At 39.6% G+C, this 22,488-nt stretch overlaps 4 protein-coding genes across 9 annotated transcripts in view; 3 read left to right on the top strand and 1 right to left on the bottom strand.

The window, feature by feature from the left end:
* Positions 1-4: 4 nt before the first annotated feature.
* LOC117785983 (SR-related and CTD-associated factor 4) lies at positions 5-12,776 on the top strand. Of its 4 annotated transcripts, none has more exons than XM_034624285.1 (9): positions 21-369; positions 621-1,208; positions 1,782-1,934; positions 2,014-2,118; positions 3,190-3,502; positions 4,958-6,193; positions 6,266-6,559; positions 6,621-6,921; positions 12,540-12,776. In XM_034624285.1, exons 1-9 carry the CDS (start codon positions 340-342, stop codon positions 12,592-12,594), a joined length of 3,075 nt encoding a protein of 1,024 aa, XP_034480176.1. In that variant the 5' UTR covers positions 21-339; the 3' UTR covers positions 12,595-12,776. The 4 variants fall into 4 exon arrangements, with proteins under 4 accessions (XP_034480178.1, XP_034480176.1, XP_034480177.1 ...); XM_034624286.1 differs by lacking the exon at positions 12,540-12,776 and adding an exon at positions 1,356-1,655 and having other exon boundaries at positions 35-369; positions 6,621-8,085; XM_034624283.1 differs by lacking the exon at positions 12,540-12,776 and having other exon boundaries at positions 54-369; positions 6,621-8,085.
* The window catches only part of LOC117785984 (macoilin), a 17,943-nt gene continuing 8,225 nt past the window's right edge, over positions 12,771-22,488 (top strand). Inside the window, exons 1-11 of one of the 3 annotated variants that reach the window (XM_034624289.1) lie at positions 12,771-12,884; positions 14,205-14,349; positions 14,423-14,549; positions 14,794-14,920; positions 14,995-15,623; positions 16,226-16,507; positions 16,580-16,675; positions 16,744-17,429; positions 17,496-17,688; positions 17,751-18,058; positions 18,278-18,795. In XM_034624289.1, coding sequence (XP_034480180.1) covers positions 12,805-12,884; positions 14,205-14,349; positions 14,423-14,549; positions 14,794-14,920; positions 14,995-15,623; positions 16,226-16,507; positions 16,580-16,675; positions 16,744-17,429; positions 17,496-17,688; positions 17,751-18,058; positions 18,278-18,400 — 2,796 coding nt within the window. In that variant the 5' untranslated portion in view covers positions 12,771-12,804 and the 3' untranslated portion in view covers positions 18,401-18,795. Of the gene's footprint in view, positions 12,885-14,204; positions 14,350-14,422; positions 14,550-14,793; positions 14,921-14,994; positions 15,624-16,225; positions 16,508-16,579; positions 16,676-16,743; positions 17,430-17,495; positions 17,689-17,750; positions 18,796-22,488 lie in introns of those variants that run through there. The other 2 variants (XR_004617533.1, XM_034624288.1) reach the window with 2 other exon arrangements.
* Positions 19,600-20,237, top strand: LOC117785993. The gene is made up of 2 exons (XM_034624299.1): positions 19,600-19,780; positions 19,834-20,237. The coding sequence occupies exons 1-2, from the start codon at positions 19,708-19,710 to the stop codon at positions 20,109-20,111; spliced, it is 351 nt and encodes a 116-aa protein (XP_034480190.1). The 5' UTR covers positions 19,600-19,707; the 3' UTR covers positions 20,112-20,237.
* LOC117785987 (high mobility group protein 20A) lies at positions 20,158-21,598 on the bottom strand. The gene is made up of 2 exons (XM_034624292.1): positions 21,090-21,598; positions 20,158-21,023 (listed from the first exon to the last, which is right to left on the bottom strand). The coding sequence occupies exons 1-2, from the start codon at positions 21,545-21,547 to the stop codon at positions 20,279-20,281; spliced, it is 1,203 nt and encodes a 400-aa protein (XP_034480183.1). The 5' UTR covers positions 21,548-21,598; the 3' UTR covers positions 20,158-20,278.

Raw genomic sequence — 22,488 nt, 5'->3', positions numbered from 1 at the left:
ATTCGGTGCATAAACCCACAAACATTGGTCTAGTATAAACTATTGGGGCTTATTTATCAAACAAAAATTGTGATAAGACATTCTGGGTAGTTCGATTATCGAAGCAATATAGTTTTGCGGCAATAATCAAAAATTGATATAATCGATAAGTCGATAGAAGCAATAAACATCCCTACAATCGGCAGCCATTTTTTCACGCTTCCATCCGAAAAAATTGTGAAAATTCATGAAAAATTTTATGAAAAAGCAAAAGAGTATTTAATAAAGCTTCCAAATAGTGAAATATTATGCAAATTTGAATTTTGTGCGTGCGTGTAGTGTGTGAGCATCGAAACAAACATGGAGACGGTCGTCGCTTTCAATAATGAGGTAAGCTGAGGCCGCCGCCATACACATGTATATACGCACATAAGTACATATGTACATGTATAAGTAAGTAGGTATGTTCGTACATACATACCTGCCTATTTACATACTGCATGTCTTTATAAGCCATATGTAGTTGTGTAATTTAAACTGTGTACAAATGCCAATTACAACTTATGTGTGTAAGCCATCAACGGCAAACCCCTTGCATCCTGTCTCTGTCCGCATACTTATGCTTCTATATGTATTTTCAGCTCTCCGGGCTCTATGACAGCCGGCCTCCCATATCCAAGGCTAAAATGGCCGCCATCACAAAGTCGGCAATGCGTGCAATTAAATTTTACAAACATGTCGTGCAGAGTGTCGAAAAGTTTATACTGAAATGCAAGCCGGAGTACAAAGTGCCAGGACTGTATGTCATAGATTCGATTGTGCGCCAGTCCCGCCATCAGTATGGCACCGAGAAGGACGTCTTTGCACCACGTTTCCAGCGCAATTTGACCGAGACATTTGCCAATCTGTTTCGCTGCGCACCCGAGGACAAGAGTCGCATTATCCGCGTACTTAACCTGTGGCAGAAGAACAATGTCTTCAAGTCGGACGTCATACAGCCCATATTTGACTTGGCCGATCCCAATCATCCCATTTACCATCAAATGGTTGGTCCGGCCAACCTCATCACTGCTGGGCCAGGACCAAGTGGTAGCAGTGGTGCCCTCAATTTATCGGACATATCGAGTGGTGGCAATGCAGCCAACGGACTAAACGCCTCCGGAATGAGCAACATGGACCTGAGCGCTGTTGTCGACGATAAGTTAGGTGGTGCCATGCCGGATCTGTCGGTGAGTGTGCAGCGGAGCATCAAATACAAGTAGTTAGGACCAAATCTCATTGTTAGTCTCGAGTGCATTTGTTGTTATCTTTACCATTACTCTATTTACTCTCTGGTGCATGTCTTGCCCCTCGTCTAAATGTGCTCAAACTAATAGCTAAGCCATGAGAAGTGCTCAAGCTCTAGTAGGCGGCACATGGAACAGCATTATATGAAACGTCAACAGCATCAGCATATGTCATCAACTGTTTCCTCTTCCGGATCAAAGAGTCGCTTTGATTGTGGCCCATCCAAGTCGCATCATCACAAGTATGGGAAGAGCAGCAGCTCCCACGATCTGGACTATGAAGTGCGCGAAATAATTGATGACGACGATGGCGACATGATGATGTCGATGGGTGATGATCATCATTGTATGGGCGATGATTCTCCATCCGGTTCATCCAATTTGCTAGATGTATGCAAATTTAAATTCTCATTTACTTATCCTTTTACTTTTTGTTTAAGATTAGTCTTTAATTTCTTTTTACCACCACTTATTATTTCTTTCAATTGATATTTAATTTTGTAACTCACTTTGCAGAACAACAATTTGAAACAACTGCTGAACGATCCCAATGTACTGCGTCAGTTGCAAACGCTTCAGAATTTTCAGAAATTCAAGCAGCAAGAAGAGAACCAAAAACATCGCTATCAGGATGAGGCACTGCAGCAACATTTGCAGAATGTGCTCAAGGTGCGTTTTGTTTATAGTAGTATATAACGCTTAACTTCACTTAATCTTAATTTTAATACCTTATAAATTGATTGTTTAGGGCACAGCTGGAATGCCGCCGGGTGTGTCCATGGGCTTGGGTCTTAATGATGTGACAGACATGAACAAGGATGTGGAGTTCATATCGGAACAACAACCCATTGAGGTATACACACATTTTTATCATATTGTCTTTGTAGTTTAAGACTGCTTAAGAAGGCTTATGTGTCGGTTAGTTTTTTAAACAAATCTGCAATCTTGTGGTTGTTGTTGTTGTAAATTGTTAATTATTTGAAGCGTGCACATGAAAATGGAATGATGGTCGACAAGCTTGGAGAATTTTATTGAAATATGAATTCCATTTTCATAATGCCTAGAGCTGCTGACGTGCCCAAAATGTTGTTATACCGGGGCGAAGTATCAGAGAGTTTCTAGATCAAAAATAAAACATCTAAATATATATTTAAAAGTTCAAATGGGGAGGGGTAATACTACCAGTTAAGTGAGAAGAAGTAAACAGTAATTAAATTTAACATTTCTTTAATATAAATAATGAATGTACCCGCTAATTCAGAATTGCTATTTAGGCCAACTTTAGTATTCAAATTTGTGTGTTTTGGCCGAGAAATAACTTTTAACTGGGCCGCCTAAGATAAATTTAAATTTAAAAAATGAAATTTGCATATGTGCTTAAGAACTACATTGAAAATGCTAAACGAAAGCCCAAAGGTAAGGTTTTATATACGAATACATACATGAAATGCTGGCGGAAGTGAAACCCGATGCTAGAAGCCCCGTATAACAACGTTTGGTAAGTTCCTTAATATGTAAACCACAATTCAAGTCGTTTGAAAATCAAACTCAAATTCAATTACCCACCAAAGATCACGAAAACTTGCTCGAAAACGCATCGATAAGAACAAACGAATAATATACTTTTACAAAAAAAATGCCAAACAAATAGTTAAGAATCGTCGACCAAACCACACGTCAACACGCCAAGAATGCAGTTATCAAAATATGTATTAAATCTTTAATTTGTAGTTAAACCAAACCCAAGAAAACCCAATGTTATCAACCGCCACCCAGTTCTAATACTAACCAAATCCAACCCAATCCCATCCCATCCCAACACTATCCTTTCCTAAATGCCGCATTATTTGTTTTATGCTTAAAATGTTAACGTTTATATCACATCACTCTCTCTTGAATTTCTTGCAAAACTTCAAACGATCAGGTTATCAATCTGGATGGCGCCGATTCTCGTAGTCCCACGCCCGATCGTGACAGATACAAGCGTAGTCGACGCAGCAGCCGCAGTCGATCACCCCGTAATCGCGGAGGTGGCGGCAATGCCAATGATCGTGATCGGGGAAGTCGCCGACGTAACTCGCGATCACGCAGCCGATCTCCACGCTCGAGCCGAAGACGCGGCTCACGTGATCGTGATCGTATGGAGCGCAGCACTCGTGACAAGGAGCGTGATCGTGAGCATGAACGTGAACGCCGAAAGAAGGGGCTGCCAGACATTAAAAAGGATCATCTCAGTGGTAACTATGCTCGCATAACGTAACGATAGCGTAACGTATCCATAGAATAACGTAAGTTAATAGCTCTCGCAATCGAAAGGTTATGCTAAATGGGACTTACTCTTTATAGTCTCGATGCATATCCTTTTCATCGCGCTCTTTAGTTTTCTCTTTTAAATAATTTGTAAACCTCTCTTTATTCTGCAGCTCCTTGGCTCGGTTGACGTGTGTGTGTGTGTGCGTTTTAGCTTTTTGTGATTCTTGTACTTGAAACACGAACAAATCTTACTATCTGGCATTTTTTTAACCCACATAATACCCTCAACTGCCCCTGACGCGTTTTTGAGCAAAGTTTTCTTTTGACAACCAATTCAGATAATAAGCATATTAATTGTGTACATGTACCATTTAACTGTACAAATTACATAGAATATATACCATTAATTGAATTGGTACCAATTGTATGTACTAAAAATTTGATTATTGGTTTCAAATTGAATGGAATCTGTGCTAATTAATTTCGAAATGTACCATTTAACTTAACCAAATGACTGGTACATGTTCCATATAACTGTACCAGTTACTTAGTTCATGTACCATTTTTACTGTAGCAATTATCAAGTAAATGTACCATTTTATATAACCTTAAAAATCAATTGTTGGTTGCATATATTATGTGATTCTTTACTAAGTAATGGAGACATGTACCATTAATTTCCAAACTGTTCCAAATTTCTACATTTAGCATCTAACGCTAGCAATTATCAAGTAATTGTACCAATTACTTTAAAACCATTTTAAATGGAATAATAATTTCATGTACCATTTTAAAATGAATTGTTGGTTTCATATTAATAGGAACACTTTTACCTTGTAAGTTAACATAATTGTTATTGATCTGTGTTGTACGCCATATAAGAAATAAGATACATACTAAAGCTTCAACTCCACGCAGAGCCTAGTGAGCTTTTAATTAATTATTTTCTCCAGATTTTTTATAAGTTTTGAATCAAAGTTGTGAGGATTATAATGAGGACTATTATATCTTGAAGACTGTCATAATTTAAAAATACGATTTATTAAAATATTTTAAATGGATAAAATCTTTATACTTCCACGAGAAGATTATACAAATTCTGTAATACCATACAATTTTGTATAATTAGCTCAAAAATCGAGATTTTCAAATTATGGCAGTGCTTAAGTAAAAAAGCTATATGGTTCTGGTTTTCAAATTTCGAGTGGAATCATTTAAATTATGCATTTATGTATATTTAAAATCAATTATGAATAATAGAACCATTTGTCGGATTACTTGTTTCGGTACTGAAACCGTTTTTTGTTCCGGAATTAATCGCTGATTTAAATGAATTCCTGGTGAAATCGATTACCAGAATAGAGCTGTAATTTTTAGTATTGGTTATTAAAATCACTTTATCGCTTATGATGATTTATTTTCAATGTTTGCCTTTGCAGTCTGCAGCACTACGTTGTGGGTGGGCCATCTATCGAAGCTGGTATGTCAAGAGGAGCTGTCGGATACTTTTGGCGAATATGGCGATATTGTGAGCATTGATCAGATTGTACCGAGGGGTTGCGCCTTCATCGTGATGAATCGTCGCCAGGATGCACACAAAGCCATGCAAGCGCTGAAGAATCACAAGCTGCAAGGACGTGCTATAACCATATCCTGGGCGGCTGGAAAGGGTGTCAAAAGCAAGGAGTGGAAGGACTTTTGGGATTTGGAGCTTGGCGTTACGTACGTACCATGGAACAAGCTCAGTTCCGACACGGACTTTGACAGCCTGGAAGAGGGCGGCATGTTTGACGAGGACACCATGCCCAGCTGGATGAAGCAGAAAATCAACCAGGCTAAAACTGTCAAAGAGAACAAGGCAGCAGGTGGAGGTGACCTCGCATCGGCTCCGCCAGTCGGTCCGCCAAGCTTGCTCTTTGGCATTGACACAACACAGCCGCCGCCGGTGGCACCTGCTCCTCATGGTGGTCCTGTAGCGCCACCACCAGCGCTAATGGGCATGGTGCCCGGCCAGTTCCCCATGGCGCCACCACAACGCATGCTGGGTCCAATGGGACCAATGAATCATCCAATGGGCGGCATGCCGATGCCTCCTAATATGGTGCCCGGAATGCCGCCGCCAATGATGATGCCGCCTAACATGATGCCACCCGGTTTTCCAGTCATGGGCGGTCCGCCGCCACATCCTTTGGGCCTGCCGCCAGGCGCGCAGTTTCCACCACCCCCCGGCACAGTGCCACCGTCTATGCTTGCTATTCCACCTACGGGTGGATCTGCGGCTGGCAATGTGAGTGACGATCAGATGGACATTGAAATGGAACTGGAGGATGCGCCCCAGACGACACCATCGCAGGCGCAGCAACAGCAGCCTAACTTTAACCAACCGCCACCGGTATTCGCCGGTGCCGCAGCTCCAGCCAGCAATGTGGAGGCAGTTGTAGCCGCCGCGGCAAATGAACTGTTCCAGCGAGAGCGCTCACGTGGTTCTGGTGGCAGTTCCTCCCGTTGGGGCGGACGTGATGACATTGCTGAAGCGTCTGAGCGTTGGCGCAACGAAAACGGCGGAGTCGGACCGCCTCCTCTCAGTGGCGCTTTCAATGAGGCACGTGCACGTCTCAACCTCAACAGCATGGAACATGGAAACATGCCGCGACCAGAATTTATTGGTGGCGTTGGTAAGTGCCAAATAATGAGACAGAATTGCACATTTGAGGCATTTGACTGACATTTGATGGAATTCATTACAGATTTCGATAATCGCTCTGGCGCAGGACCTCGTGGCATGGGCCCAGGAGCAAGAGGAGGCAACCACAATGGTGGTGGTGCTGGCGGCGGAGGCGGGGGTGGAGGTGGAGGCGACTTCTTCCAGCCTAATATGAATCAGAATCGCTTCAATCAACCCACGAGTCTGATGCAGATGCGCATACCGCCGCCAGTGGCATTCAATCAGCGAATGGGCGGACCTGGTGCGGGCAACGGGACGGGGCCGATGTTTATGCGGAATCAAGGTGGCGGTCCAGGCGGCAGACAACAAGGACCAGGTAAGCCCTGTCAATTGGAAGTACTTGGTCAATACAAATTGCAAATTCAAACTATTTGTAGGTTTCTTTAATCCACGCAATCCATTTAACGATAACCAACGCGGTCGGGGCGGTGCAGGTGGAAATCGTGGACCGGGTGGTCGTGGTGGCCGCTGGAGTGACGATGAAGATGAGAATACCAAGAACAACAGCAACAACAATAATAATAATAACAACATATTCAAGCGCCGTGGAGGCGGCGGCCCAGGTGGCCCTGGCAATCGATTCCGCGGAGAACGCGATGGTGACGGCGATCGTCGCAGTGGAAACGCGCGTGGCGGACGCGGTGCACCGCGTAGTGAAGAACGTGAACGCGGTCCCAGCAGCAATAACAGACGTGGCTCTCGCGATGACAGCAATCGTCATTCGATCAGTTCAACAGATGAGAATACGTTGCAAAGCAAACAGTCATCGTCATCATCAGGATCCGAAGATGTAACAAAAACTAAGCAGACGGTGGCAGCGCCACCAGCAGCGACCAATGCAACAGCAGTGGACACCGAAGAGGATTGGGATCGTGAGCTTCAGGAATACGATGCGAGAATGGAAGCACAACAAGCAGCTGAGGCGGCAGCTGCTGAAGCCGCTGCTTCTGCTTCTGCTGCCACTGTTTCTATTGCCAGCGTTGCTGATGGGAGCCAGAAAGCGGATACAATGACAGAGGCAACACCTGCGTCTAAGGAAGAGCCGTTTGCCAGACCAGTTGTGCAGGAAAGCAACGAGGCGTCCAAGCCAAAAGGACCTTCACCCATCTGCACACCTCTCTACGACGAGTTGCCACCGCCAGCAGCAACAATTGCTCAAGCGGCAGCGCCAGAGAAGTGCGTGGAGACGCCTCCAAAGATCAGTACACCGCCGCAAGTGACTGAGGAAGTTACACCAGCACCTGCACCAGCACCAGCACCAGCAAAGCAACAGTTGGAGAATACGCCTGCAGAGAATTCTGCTGATGAGCCAACAAAAGCGAAAGAGGATGCCGAGCCAGTTGCCAATGCCGAGCCAGCAGTGGAGGCGGACTCATAGAATGCCTAATGGCAAGGGAATGCAAAAGCAACGAAAGCGAAAGCATACATGTTAATCAAAAAATGTGTAATTTATGATTTCCCAGCATATGATTTTATATGTATGTATGTATGTATATGTAACACCAACCAACCTACATGCAACATTTACAGAATACAAATTTTAGCTTGAGATTACGCATTTGTTGAGACGCGATGAGTCTGCATCATTATTGCTAGGCTAACAGGGCGCTACATTTTATGATCATTACAAATTTTTACCTACTTTAAGGCACCACAACAACACTAATTGGGTAACCTCTGACTTTTATTGTCAGCAGAAGCACGGACGCTATCAATTGTCTTTTCGATACGCTAATTGTAAAAAAAGAATGATAAACAAATCAACAACATAAACAGTTAAAGGCGCAAAGGAACAAACTGTAGCAAATAATTAGAGAATAAAATGTATGGACGAAATTGACAGATAGACAGAGAAAACAGCCACGCTTGAAATGTTTATAATTTTGTTATGTATATAATTTTAAGCAGATATTTAACACATAAATTGTTTCTTATGCGCAGAATATAAGTACACGTATATTAATGTACAATATACAATATGAAAATATTATCAATACTATTAAAGAAAAATAAACAAAAACAAAAGGTTGACTTAAATGTACAAATGCCATAGCGTGTTTCTGTGTGTGATTTTTTTTAAACTCATCATTTTGGCATAAGTAAAGCTTTTTAGTAAGCTGTCAGTACCTATTTATTTGGCGAAAAGTAAAAGGGTATGTTGTGGTAGAGTTTGTAGAATAACAGCTTTGTCGATTTTATTTTTAATTGAATGAAGCGGAAAGCGAACGCTTTAAATTTAACGGTTTCGAAATTTCTCTAACAGAGCCCCTACAGAAGAGAGTAAGTGCATTTTCTCCAGCTCCACAGGCAGCCGCCAAAAATAACAACAACATTACAAGTTTCCCTGGAGAGAACTATTTTTATTTTATAAAATACACATAAGCGTTTAACATTTCATATACAAAGTTAACCCTTCTGGAATGAAACATAATTTTGATGCAATTTTAATAAATGATAAAGTTAGCATTACACAGCTATCACCCGACCGCCACAGTCTGTCGGCCGTTCACAGAATAAATAGTCAGGTCACGCAATTTAAATCATAAATATAATTTTGAAACAATTGCTCAGTTTGCAATAAGATTATTATTAATTAATCTATTTGAATTATAAATTCGATTAAATAAAAGTGAACATTATGATGAATTTTAATTATCAAACATCTTATATTCGAGAAATTCTAACAAGAACTCTGCAAATATTTTCAGAATTCTAGCCTTAAATTAAAAAAAAAAAAATATATGATCATTCTGGAAAAAAATAAAAATGAGAATAACCATTTTCGGAAATGTACTTATTTTTTATGTACAAAAATTCGAGCCAGATCCCGAAGATTTTGCTGTGTGGCAACCAATGAACAAAATGGCAACACTGTAGGAGAGTGAGTGAGAGAGAGAGAGTCTGGTTTTCACTTACACCGCGTTAAAAACCTCAGTGTGTTGCGCGTCATTTTAGAGCGTGAGTTTTCGATTCGGTAAAGAAAAACGGAAAAAGTTAATCAATAATATCAGTGTTTTAGGAAAGGATTACAGATAAATGATATAATGTGCTGACTGAAAGTGTATAACTTCACGTTAAACTGAACGACGTGTGAAAGAAAAATTTGGTTTTTCTGTGCCAAAGAATTTACACACACGCGCACACGGATAAATATATACATACGTACGTTCATATACATGTGTACCCAATAGCTGTAAGAAAATGTGCAAAATTTTATAAAATATCCATATAAAACGTGATAAAATGCATTACCAATCGTATAGGCACTGTATTCAAATGTCAAAGATAGCGTTAATGGTGAACAAGTGAGAGGCAAAAAGCAAAATACACAAATCGTTTTCATTTTTTGCTTTAATAATATAAAACATGTCTATGCATGCACTAATATGCATGTGTGTATGTTGAATCCACATACAAACATATAAGAGAAGTGGGGGAGTGTGAAAAATTCATAAATATATACACATGTACGTACATAGGGTCAGCCGCCAACAAACCCCACATAATACTTATGCATGCATACGTCTCTCTGTGTGTGTGTGCTCAAATGTAGAGCGAAAAAGCAACGTAACCGCTGACGACTTTGGTAGCTGGCTGCCACATCCAGGAGCAGCATCCTTATTTCTTTTCCTGTAAGCACACTCTCGCGCTCTCTCTCTCTTGTTGCTTTCTGCCTGCAAATGTGGATGCTGTTCATCAGCCACCCCCACCCGTCAGCCCAGTAGTCTCAGACCGCAAGCGTCGCAGTCCACACACACACAACCCACTGTGTATTTTGAGCAACTTTTCACTTTTTGCTCAGTGCCAGCGTTATCGTTGTTATTGTTGCTTCTCGCCACATTTGGTTATTGTGTATTTTTAATGCAAACTAAAATTTTATGGTTTGTTTATGCTATATTTGTAAATCAAGGCGATTACGTTGCCAGTTCGATTATTATCGAATATAAACCGGCGACGATTAACTTGTGAGTGCATTATAAAATATTTTGCTGTCTACATACATATATAATACACACATACTAACTTATACATTTGTATAAGTGGATCTTGACACTACATTTGAATCCCGCTAAATAAAATATTAGATATGTGCAAATTAATCCATGTTATACATGTGTGTTTGTATGAATTTACCAAAGTTCTAGTCTTTTGAGTTTTGGTCACCTAAACAGCTGTAAATTTATGAATGATCAGTGCGTTAAATGCAAGTTTGTGTGTGTGTATGAATTTACCTAATAAGGTGTGCAGTTGGCAGACAGAGTGCTGAATTAGAGGACTTAACAGTGCAAATCATGGTGGAATTATCAACAAGGTGAAGTTTTTATTCTACCTTGGGTATTGAATGAAGTAGAGAGAGATATAAAGTTCATAATTCATGTTCATAATTTCACCATGAGTGCAATAACTTTAAATTTAAGTCAAATTCCCTTCGTGTGTGTGTCTTACTAAAGAATTTGTAATTCAGTTGGGTTTCAATAAGAAAAAGTGCATATGATTAAATATAAATTATACATAATCCTTTTTTTTCTAACAAGTGATGGCGTTGCTGACGTGTGCATTATTAACAACCTATATACATAAGTAGATATGTATGGATGGATGCATTGGTCTCTTCTATGAAATTCGTAACCTCGTTGAATTCTAAAGCTTAGAATCATTGAAATACACATACATGTGTACATATTTATATGTGAGTGAAGCCAGACGTCATTGGTAAGCTCAGCTTCCGTTACCGTTGCCCGTTTTGTCCGTTTCTCGGGCTCTCTTATGATACGCTCCACATTTGGATGCTATTTATAAACGTTTTTCCTTATACGTATTTGTGTATGTATGTATGTACACACACACATGCGCAAGGATGATTGCTCTGTCTCTTCTCCGGTCACTGAAGCTGCTTCCTTTAAATCTGCATACATAGTTCCGCTTCCGTTCAAATGAATGTGAATGTGTTGCCTGTGTGTTAACAGCGCAGTCGCAGACTGTGTCAACAGTATGTAAACGGATTGCAAGTATGCACGTACGTGTGTGTGTGTGTCTGTGCATACCTTGCCTGCGTTTGTATGACAGTCACAATCACTCAACTTACACCGGGCAGCATCCACATGTTGAGGCGCGTGCAGTTGCCGCTTCTTTCTTTTGCCTTTTTCCTGTTACCCACAAGTATCCCGTTTCTACTACTGGTTGCATACAATTTCAAGTATTGTGCTGCTGCTTTCCTGTCTGATTCTATAGTTTCTGGTTTGCAAATGACATGCAAAAATATGCGTGTAATTGCAGTCTTTGCTTCAGGCAGCCTTTTACTCTCTGAGAACCGCTTGTTCATTTAAACATGAACTCGCTGTTAATGTTAAGGAATAAACATATGTACATATGTATATTGTATATAATCTTATATGAAGAGAGTAATGGTAAATGGAATAAAAAGACTTGTATAAATGCATTTTGTCGTTGTATTGCTTTGCTGTGAGAAAAATACACAAACACTGTTTATGTATTTGTTTGTATAAGCAAAATAATAATACAAAATTTTCGCTCTCATCTTTTCTGTGATTCAAAATGCTATTATGATTTTTGTTTTGCACGGTATTCGTTTGTTCAAGTTGAATGTCACCTGTTCTGTTAATTGTCAAAAAGTTCTGTTGATTGAGGAGCAGCTGTTACTTAACATTTACAGTTCTGTATTGCAGCTGATCTATTTTGTTGATTGTTTGTAATTTCTATATATTTTTTTTTGTTTTTTCTACGTTTTGTTGCTCATTTAAACACAATTAATTGGTAAATGCTGTTATTCGGAGAGAGTTTATTTTATTTTTATATACTAAATAGCTTGACCGCATTACAAAGGCAACTGTAACGCCCACACTTGCACTTAAGAGGCAGCAACGACAACAACAACAATTGGCGATCGACGCTGAACAAATGTGAAGGAAAGTGTAGAGTCAAGAGAATAAATAGTTTGCGTAAAAATAGTTTTGAAATAAATAAAACGTTGCATGCCGTCTTCGTTGACAGTTTGTTGCCTAAAATGCAATGATACGCTAAAGGAATTAAAATTGTATAGCATCTGTATTTATATAAATGTGTGTGTGTGTGTGAGTATGAGTGCAACACACACATGGAAAATTCTTTCCCTTACATTTAACGCATATAAATATATATATATGTATGTATTTACTTATATTTGCAGTTAAGAACTGAATGCCGGCTCAGCGGGAGGTAATTTTTGCATACGCGTGAGATGTGAGGAAATGTCGCGCCGGCAGCAGCCATATCGATGTCGACAGCGTCAACGTCAACAGCAGCAGCAGAAACAACAGCAACTCAAACAGAAACAACAAATATTATATATAATACGACCCCCAGCATTATTAAATAAGTGTCAACAGATCTCCATCTGATTAATTAAGTGCAAAGTGAAGAACAATTAATTAATTCAAAAACAAAAGAGGCGAAAGTTACACACAATACACACACACACAGCAAGGAAACTTAACATTAAATCGAATTATTGCGATAAATTTAATTAAAGCAAATTACAAATAAAACATAAGTGCAGCAAACATGAAGCGCCGCAATGCGGATTGTGGCAAATTGCGTCGGCCAATGAAACGGAACAAAATCACAGAGGGCATGTATGGCAGGTGAGTGAGTTAGTGTTAGTGTTAAGATACATACATACATAAGTCTGTATACATTAGATGTGTTAGATATGTATGTGTTCAAACAGCTTATCGCATTGTTTTGCCCGCTCGACGGGAGATCACGCATTCCGCCGTAAATGCGTAATACATAATTCTAGATTTGGGACTTCACACCAAATCCATTTACCATTAAGTTAAACAAAAAACAATAAGCAAATATTTTTTACTGCACATCGTACAGCGTATCGCGTAGTCGATCATATGTATTTGGCTCGTTTCATCGTAAATACAACAGATTTATACATAGATTATATTCGCGCTCTTTCTGGTTTTATTACGCATTTATTTGTTTGTTTACGTTTTGATTTTGTATTGTAGTTTAAATATGTATTTGTCGTCTTTTTGTTATTTTTTGTTCGTTCTTTCTGCGCGTGCCAATCAAATCATTTAAAATCCATAAAAGAAACAGAGAGAGAGGTTAAAAGATTGTTGTAATTAAATTATTGCAATATATGCAGTAACCCAAGTGAGTTTTAAACACGCTATGATTAGACATACATCATTATTATTACGATATCATGAATCTTCCTCTATATTCTAGAACAAAAGATTGTGGCATAATTATAATTACATACTTATAATTATGATATCATGAATCTACCTCTATATTCTAGAACAAAAGATTGTGGCATTTGAGTTATTTCAATATATGCAGCATGTTATTTTAGTTTAATTCAATTACAATATTATTAGTAAAGTAAATAAATTAAACAAAAAAGATTTCTTAAACAAATCAACCTATTTTTTTTGTTTGTTCATAAATGCTGTAATCTGTCTTTCAGAGCTTATTTGAACCCAGACAGAAGATTCTAGAGTCTTATAAATTTTGTTGAAAATTTTGCCCAAGACGTCTTCTATTAGATTTAGATTCGCGCTGATATCAAACCATTCCTTCTGGTATTTTTGATAAACAATTAGAATTCTGTAGAACTTGTCCTTCCGCTTTTATCGATAAATTAAATCCTCAATCCTCCTCCTCAATTCTACAGTAATCTAACATTTGCCTGTTTCCAAAAAAAAAAACACCCAACATAATTTAATGATAACAGATAAATAGTAAAAAGTAAACATACAACAACAAAATTAGGTATATTGAAAATAAATGTCATTGTTACTTTAATAAAACGAGAGCAACAAATTTACTATATATAGTATACTTATTTCCCTGAGGTAGCTATAATTATGATGTCATTCATCTTTATCTGTAATTGTATTTGCATATGTTTCTACTTATAATTATGATTGTCTTTGTCTTTGCAGCACAACTGTTTTATACATGAAATTTTTAATACTTTGGGCAATTGTGATGGTAGCCGACTTTATGTTTATGTTCCGATTTGAATTCTTGTGGCCATTCTGGCTACTGCTTCGCTCCGTACATGATTCCTTCAAGTACAAGGGACTGGTTGGTGTTATAGTTAATGTTGATTGTTTTTCATTGGTTGCTCACAGTTGACGTTTTACATTTCTTTCTGCAGGCATTTTCCGTGCTATTTGTGTGTATTGCAATAACATCGGATCTGGTGTGTTTGTTCTTCATACCCGTGCATTGGCTGCTCTTTGCGGCCAGCACATATGTCTGGGTGCAGTACGTTTGGCATACAGGTGTGTATCAACAATCAATGATAATAACTTAAAACATCTTCATAACTTAACTTTTATGTGAGACATACGAATAATTAAAATGTACATGTATTAAATCAGTTTTTAAATAATAATTTATTCTCAATTATGATTGATGCATAAACAGTTCCACTTAAAGTGCTTTTTTTACACATCCCTCATATCAGTTTTGGTCCCTGATAATAATGATATGACATTAAATTTATTCGTTGTCAATTGATTACAGATAAGGGCATCTGTTTGCCGACTATCATACTCTGGATGTTGTTTGTCTACCTGGAGGTGGGCATTCGATGGAAAGACAGTCGCCATATGCCGCATTTGGATCTGTGTCGACCCTTCGCCGCACACTGGTAAGCATTGATGATTAACCCAGCAATATTCCAACTTTATCTGAATGTCTAATTTATTTGTTTCTTCCTTTTAGCATTGGTTATCCGGTAGTTACGCTTGGGTTTGGCTTCAAAAGCTACGTGGGCTATCGTATGCGGCAGCGTAAACAGCGTGAGGTGGCCAAGGAGAATGAGTTTTATATGCAGCTGCTGCAGCAGGCGTTGCCCGCCGAGGAGGCCACCGAGGAGGCACAATCGTCGGCAGCGCCTGTGGTAACATCCGCATCCAACAGCAGCACAGTTGTAGTGCCAAATGGCACAAGTGGAGCGCCAGGAGCGCTGACCGCATCGTCCACATCGTCACAGGCGAATGGCATTTTGGCAACTGCAACGCAAGCACAAAACCATCACGAGCATCATCACAGCAGCGGCGGCGCCGGCGCCGGCAACACTAGCAACAATAGTAATCATCATCATCATCACCATCACAATAACAACAACAATAATAACAACAACAGCAACAACAGTCATCACAGCAAGGATAACAATGCTGGTAATGACAACAGCAACACAACGACTCCAGTGGCATCAACAGGGGCAGCCAATACGGCAGCTTCCTCATCGCCACCCGCATCCTCGTCGTTGTCCACCAACACATCTGCCTCTGCGGCAGCCAAGCAATCGAATGCAGCCAATGCGGCGACAGCAGCAGCCACGACAACAGGTGAGTCCTTTACTTCCTTTATATTATACATACTTTTCTCAACAAACGTGTAGACTAAATTCCCTATAAGAATATTAGCAAATAATACAAAAACAAGAAAACTTGTAATCACTAAAACAAATTTGGAAGAATTCATTTAGTAAATTATTTTCCTTTCCTATTTCGGTTTGTCTTTCATATAATTTGTTTTAGTAATTTTTTTTTTCAATTTTTAATTTAATAAATAAATAATAACTTTTATAAAAAAAATGTTTCATTCAATTTGATCATTTCTAAATAAAGAGTGAATATTAATTATAAGTTTAGAGTTGTATTCTTTTTGAGAATAATTTAATTATTTATTGTTTAAACCATAGTCCTTCTCACACCGTAAAGTAAACATAAAGCTTGTTCTCTGTGACTTATCTATTTACATACGTTTATTTTAATCTTGTAATCGCAAACTAACAAAATGCGATAAGCTCCTGGCAACCACAACATACAATGTTGTATATATTTAGATTCGTTTTGAACGCGCAGCGAAAATCAATAAAAATCAATTATGTTCTATATATATAACATAAAATTGAATGTATATGCATTTATGGCTTATGGTTTTGCAGCAACCTCAAATGGTCACGTTGGCGGTGGCTCAAGGAATCATCGTCGTAGCATGGACAAGGACAAACATCGCAACAAAAGCGACACAGCCGACAATGAGCACAACAATGGGACGCGGCACGGTGGGAAAAACAACAGCAACAATAGCAACAGCAACAGCTATCATCAAGCGGATGGCAATGCTACCACAACAAGTAATAACAGTAAGGAGAAGTCAGACTGGGATAGTAGCAGCAATGCCAACTATCAACAACAACAGCAACAGGGAGCAAAGGATAAACACGGTACAGTAAACAACAAATTTTTGTTTAATCTTAAATAAATTTATAAAAAATTCGTTGGTTTTTGGTTTCCAGACAAAAAGACGCACAATGGCAACGCTCTTCAGTTTGATGCGGAGGAAACGGCGACGGTTGTGGAGTCAACGCCTCAGGTGGAGAAGGTGTCAAAGGGTAAGCAGGGACTTAAGATGCAACGTATGTGGCGATGTAATATGAAATGCGTTTTGTCGCTTTTGCAGGTCGTCGCAATCGCGGTAAGAAGGACAATGCAGCCAAAGACAATCAAAGTCAGCAGCAAGCGCAACAGCATAATAAAGATAACAATGCTGCCAGCAGCAACAACAATAATAATAACAACAACAACAGCAACAATGATGCCAGCTCCGTATCCTCATCAGCCAGCTCAACATCGAGCAATGCAACTGCTGCCGCAATCTCGCACATAGCTAGCAAAGTGGTATCAAAGATATGTGAGACATGTCTTAAGCTCGAGGCGGATGTTAAGAAATATCGTGCCGAAATTAGCCATATGAAACAAATCGAGAATGAGCTGCGACAAAAGCTGGACGTGAATCTGACCAGTAAATCCAGTCTGCAGGCCAAACAGAAGGAATGTGATGAGCTTGAGAAGCGTTTGCAGGAGTTGAACAATGCTCGGCATGCTGATATGCTGCAACTGCAGCATGTGGAACGACGTCTCAGCGAGGAGCGTCGTCAGCGGCAATCCTTTGAAGCCCAATTTGCCAACGAAAAGAAGGCTCGCAAGGTGGCCGAAGAGAAGGCAGCACGTCCCGAGTGCAGCGCACAATGCAAACAGCGACGCCAGCAAATCGACGAGGAGCTGAAGCGTGTACGCAACGATCTTAAACAGACCGAGGATGCTAAGCAGCTCGCCGTGGATCATGGTCGCAAATTTGAGCAGGAGGTGAGTAGACTTTGTTCTTAAATCTAGTTTTATCTCTGTAATCTATTTCTAATCTCTACATTGCAGTACCGTATGCTGGAAGTTAAGGTGCGCAATCATGAGTCGACGCAGGCTGACGCCGATATGCTAATGAATGCACTGGCCACACTGCAGGAGAAGAATGCAACGCTGGAGAAGAATCTATCGGCAGAGACGAGAGTTAAGCTGGACTTGTTCTCGGCTCTGGGTGTGGCCAAGCGAAAGCTCGAAATATCTGACAGTATGTAACACCCATAATTTATAAATTGCATACAGATTTGTAACTATTAATTTATATTATAGGTCATCGTCGTTCCAAGGAGGATGAGGTCATTGATCTCAAGGCTAAGATAGCACAGCTGCTGGCTGTTATGCCGGATACGTTGTGCTTGAATACCGGACCACATGGTCCTGGCGGCAGCATGCTGCGCATGAACGACACACCTCCGCTTCAATCGGGCGGACCAGGCCCGTCCTCGCCCATGCTCAGCTTGAGCGCTGCCCAAGAGTATCAGCAGCATCAGCAACATCAACAGCAACAGCATCAGCAGCACCAACATCAGCAGCACCAGCAGCATCAACATCAGCAGCAGCAGCAACAACAGCAACAGGTTGTGCCTGTTTCCCAGCAGCAACAGCAGCAAATGGTGCCCGTAAGTGTGGCAGCTGCTTTGCATGTGGCTGCCTCTAATGTGGTGAATGGTGGCAATGGCCTCTCTACGTTGGATCCCAATGCCAGCGTCTATACGCCGAAAGCAGGCAACATGATGGTGGTAACGCCGGTGGGCATGAATCCCAATGGAGCGGATGCCTGACGCCACCAGCAGCAGCAGCAGCATCAACAGCAGCAGCAGCAGCATCAACAGCAGCAGCAACAGCTTCAACAGCAGTCGTCAACGGTCCCCACTGGGGCCGCCTCATCCTCGCATCAGCTATTGAGACGACAAGTTTGAGATTATACTTTATAGTAAGCAACAGCAACCGCAACCACAACTGATTGATTTAGACTACAATAGTCAAGAGACTGCGAATGGAGCAGTTTGCATATGATATGATGAATGTCCGTACTAAGCATAAGCAGTTTTCTTTCCGACCTACCACAATTATCCAGTATCACATAGTACACAATTTCCAACTACCAATTATTAATATTACCAATTCCCATTTCCACACATTCAAAATTGTCCATCACACAATTGGATAGCGATAAAGATACCACTATTGTAGAATTCTGGACAGATGGTTTCCATATATTTGCTCATATTGTTTTCTTATATGCCATTAACTGGAGTCATGTCATTCCAACTTCTAAAAATGTAATCGACTTGATAAAAAGTGAGAGGAGAAATCATTGGAAATTTCTTTCATTTTGTTTTCCAGCTAAAAACATTATCAAAAACTATTTCTGGTATCCAGTTGTCAACTAATCTGTCCCCTTTACTCTTCCTTCAACTAATCTGTCCACTCCACTCCCTTCCACTTTCCAAACACACACACACACAATTGGCAAACACTTTTCGTGAGTTTTTGATTGATTTGATGAATTTTAAGAATAATAAGAAGAGATAAATGCAAAAAAAAACTTAAATGGAAATGATGTATTTTTTAATTGAAAAAAAAAAAACAAATGGAAAAAATTATGATGATTATTAAGAAAAGGAATTAGATCTTTTTTTTACCACTTATTAACAAAACGCTGTGAGAGTTGACCGACTTTAGTGATGGCCTTTGAATTTGGCGTAAAATTATTTGTGTTTATTTTTTGCTGCCAAGCTTTGCTGCCTTCTTTCAATGGAATTTTTGAAGTCTGCGCCCTTGATTTATTATCTCATTAAATTATTTTTGTTATAAACTTTAATTGTACGCCTATTATGTAGAATTAACTAATTAATTTTTTGGATTAACGAAAACCAATTCTCTTTTTAAGTTTTAATTTATTATTTGCTGTTCCTACAAACAAACAAGAAAACAAGTTGAAAATGCTTGAATTTAAATGCGATGAAAAGAAAAACGATGACTATTTTGTTTAATAATTATAATAATAAATACAAAAAAAACCATTTCGCTGCGTGAAGCTAGTAAAAATTTATTGTTTGTTTTATGTATGTTTTATTTTATTATATGATTTTGTAACAAAGTAAGCTTGCAAGATTTAAAACAGTCAAAACGTTATACGCAACCAGTTCAGATACAATCTATGCTGGATTCTAGAAATTAGAGATTCCCTTAGAGATTCGACAGCAACAACAAAAATTTTACAATGATCTATTATGTGCTACAGACAGTCTCGACTGCACTATTCACCACAGTGAGCACCATTTGGATGGTGGAAGGTAAGCATCATGTTCTAGTTGCTCTCAATTTCAGAAAGTAATCTGCATTATAGAGACCATAATCAACCTGATGATGACGTGCTCTTTGATGGCCCTGCGCATTGCCTGCCATCCAATGATGTTGATACCAATGCTACTGGGAACCTATTATGTGATTCGAAAAATATGGTTGCGACGTCGGCCACCTGTCGAGGGAGAAGGCCCTGGAATGCGTAGTCTGCCGCGTACTCCCCGAATCGGATCATATCGCAGCATTGGCAGCATCTCGGCACGCAGTAATGATAGCTACGACTATGAAATGTCCGAGGAGGAGGCACGCAAACGCTCATAATTTTATAAGATGCAATTCATTTTGTTAAATTGATCCAGTATATGTATATGTTATGTGCTTCGATTTATTAGATATAGGCTTATTTTCATGCAGACCAGAAAATACACATGAATATATATAAATAGAGAACTAACTGACTTAATGGTAAAACTACTACTAATCTATATTTATGGCTTTTGTAATCCCGATGTATCCATTTTGCCCAAGACATCTCCCACCTGCATCAGCATTGCGTTGTTTTGTTGCCCTCCAACGGATGAGCTGCTGATCATGCTGGCCAAGTGTTGTATATAGGTGTCAACGTTCTTCACGCTCAGTCCATTGGGATCCAGTGGAGGCAACGTGACGCCCTCCAAGGCTTTTACCACCTTCTGTCGCAGACCCTTTATGTACGCATTTAATCGTGCGTTCTCCTCCTTCAGCTCGGTCACCTCCCCCATGACTTTGGCATGTCCCGCTTTGGTGTTGTCCACATGCTGTTCGAGTACGGAATTCTGTTGCTCCAGGTCGGTTTTGGTCTTGCGCAGCATTCGCAGCTCATTTTCCGTGCTGCGATTGTGTTCGATGAACTCGTTGGTGTATATGGGAATCTCGCCAGCTGCAAATTGACGTGGTATGACACTGGCACAAGCACTAAATGATGGTGGTTGTGACGGCGGAGGAGGCGGAGGTGTTGGCGTACGTTTCACCTGCGCCAGGGGAATGTCGTCCGGATCTGGAGTTGGTGCACTTTGTTGTTTGGTCACCGGCATTTTGGCATTTGATTTCTTCGGGACGACATCAATGTTGGTGCTATTGGTGGTTGTCTTATCCTTGGGAATTTTGCTGTCGAATACCTTTTTAACTTTGGCCAACTCGTTTGCAAGGATTTCAGGATGCTCCTTCAAGAACTTGTGCATTTGTTCTTGATATCTGCAAAGTTTGACAAAAGAGACAATGAATCCAAGATGATTAAAGAACCTATTGCTTATAGCCTACAATGCTTTGTCTTTGGCAGCCGCTTCCATGTACGGCGTCCGGCGATCTTCGGTCAGCTGATGCCATTCCTCACCAATGATTTTCGTGTGCTCCAATGCTGTGCGTTGCGGAAGCTCCCGACGCAGTTCCTCCCTCCGATCGTTCATGAACCTCACATATGCATTTAGTGGCATTTTAGGGGCACCGGCTACATTAATTCTTCGCTGCGACAGCTTCTTCAGTTCGGTATCTAAATCATTGCCGGCTACCGAATTTCGTGCTTTCGTCTTTGTCTTCTTTTTTACTAATTTACCGGAAGCAGGAGAGGCACTCACATCATTTTCTTCGTCCGCATTTGATGTGGAAAGTAAAGCTGCCGCTGCAACCACGGCTGGCTCTTCTGAAACTTCCTGCGACTTCCCATTAACATTCGATTCATTCACCACTGCAAGTATTTGATTTTCTTGTTTACCATCCATTTTATTTTGCAAGCCAAACACCAGAATTTAATTAAAAAGTTTGTTTTTTGTTGTTTGTTATTCACCGTTGCCAGATTTTAAGAGGAAAAATTCAGAAGTTGCCACCCGGTAAAATTTCCGATCTGGCTCGATTTCTTACCTAGAAAGAAATTTCCGAAAAAAAAATTACTCGGAATTTTTGTACCTTTTTCAAATTATTTTTTTATTTAATTACTTATTATTTATTTTATTTCATTTTAGCAGGATTTTTGTTAGAATTTCCTCGGCGTTTTTATGCAATATGCAATTTTTATAAGTGCTGGCAGATGGCGAGGGCTACACAAACACGCTAAAATCACAGCATATGTTTCAATTGTGCCTTAAAGTCGCCAGATTAATATAACAGAAATTATTCTATATAATATAATTAAATAATGTGAAATAGATAGACACCTGTTTTATAAAAGGATTATTTACTGTAACACAATAAGTGATGGAAATTATATTAACAAAGTGGCAGCTCTGTTGCAGGCCTTTTCAAGTATTCAAATTTGTTTATACAGAGCGCTTTTTGCGATTCTAATGAATTCCATGAATGGTCTGTTATTTCGTCAATGATTTTAATTTTGCGAACTCAGCAAATCATTAAATGCTCCGTATAAACTTAGTAAAAGTAAGCACACATGTTGTATACTAAATAAACATATATGCAAATATACATATGTACATATGTATGAACGCATATGTAAATTGTTTATCTATTGTATAAATAATTTATGAGCACGTGTGTTGACGTCATTAAAGGTGGCGCGATTTCAATTATCTCGAAGCAACTGCTATAAATATTTCATGATAACTGCGTATTAAAAATCATGTCACTCCCAAATGAAAAAATCGTCTTTTTTATATGTATAAATTTTAACCAGAAATATTGTTTTTATAAGACGTTTCTGAGATTAAAG

Source organism: Drosophila innubila (genome assembly GCF_004354385.1).
Source record: "Drosophila innubila isolate TH190305 chromosome 2R unlocalized genomic scaffold, UK_Dinn_1.0 1_C_2R, whole genome shotgun sequence".
In the NCBI taxonomy this organism is placed as follows: Eukaryota; Metazoa; Arthropoda; class Insecta; order Diptera; family Drosophilidae; genus Drosophila; species Drosophila innubila.
The sequence above is the reverse complement of the archived record's forward strand: the minus strand, read 5'-3'. Positions and strand labels throughout refer to the sequence as shown.

Bases quoted from the DNA above. Each gene is read 5' to 3' on its own strand.
- LOC117785983 (XM_034624286.1), top strand. From the start codon at position 340: ATGGAGACGGTCGTCGCTTTCAATAATGAG. The intron at 1,656-1,781 runs GTATGCAAATTT...CTCACTTTGCAG, and splicing joins GTTCATCCAATTTGCTAGAT to AACAACAATTTGAAACAACT. The intron at 2,119-3,189 runs GTATACACACAT...TCAAACGATCAG, and splicing joins CGGAACAACAACCCATTGAG to GTTATCAATCTGGATGGCGC.
- LOC117785993 (XM_034624299.1), top strand. From the start codon at position 19,708: ATGATCTATTATGTGCTACAGACAGTCTCGACTGCACTATTCACCACA. The intron at 19,781-19,833 runs GTAAGCATCATG...TCTGCATTATAG, and splicing joins CACCATTTGGATGGTGGAAG to AGACCATAATCAACCTGATG.
- LOC117785987 (XM_034624292.1), bottom strand. From the start codon at position 21,547: ATGGATGGTAAACAAGAAAATCAAATACTTGCAGTGGTGAATGAATCG. The intron at 21,024-21,089 runs GTAGGCTATAAG...CAAACTTTGCAG, and splicing joins GCTGCCAAAGACAAAGCATT to ATATCAAGAACAAATGCACA.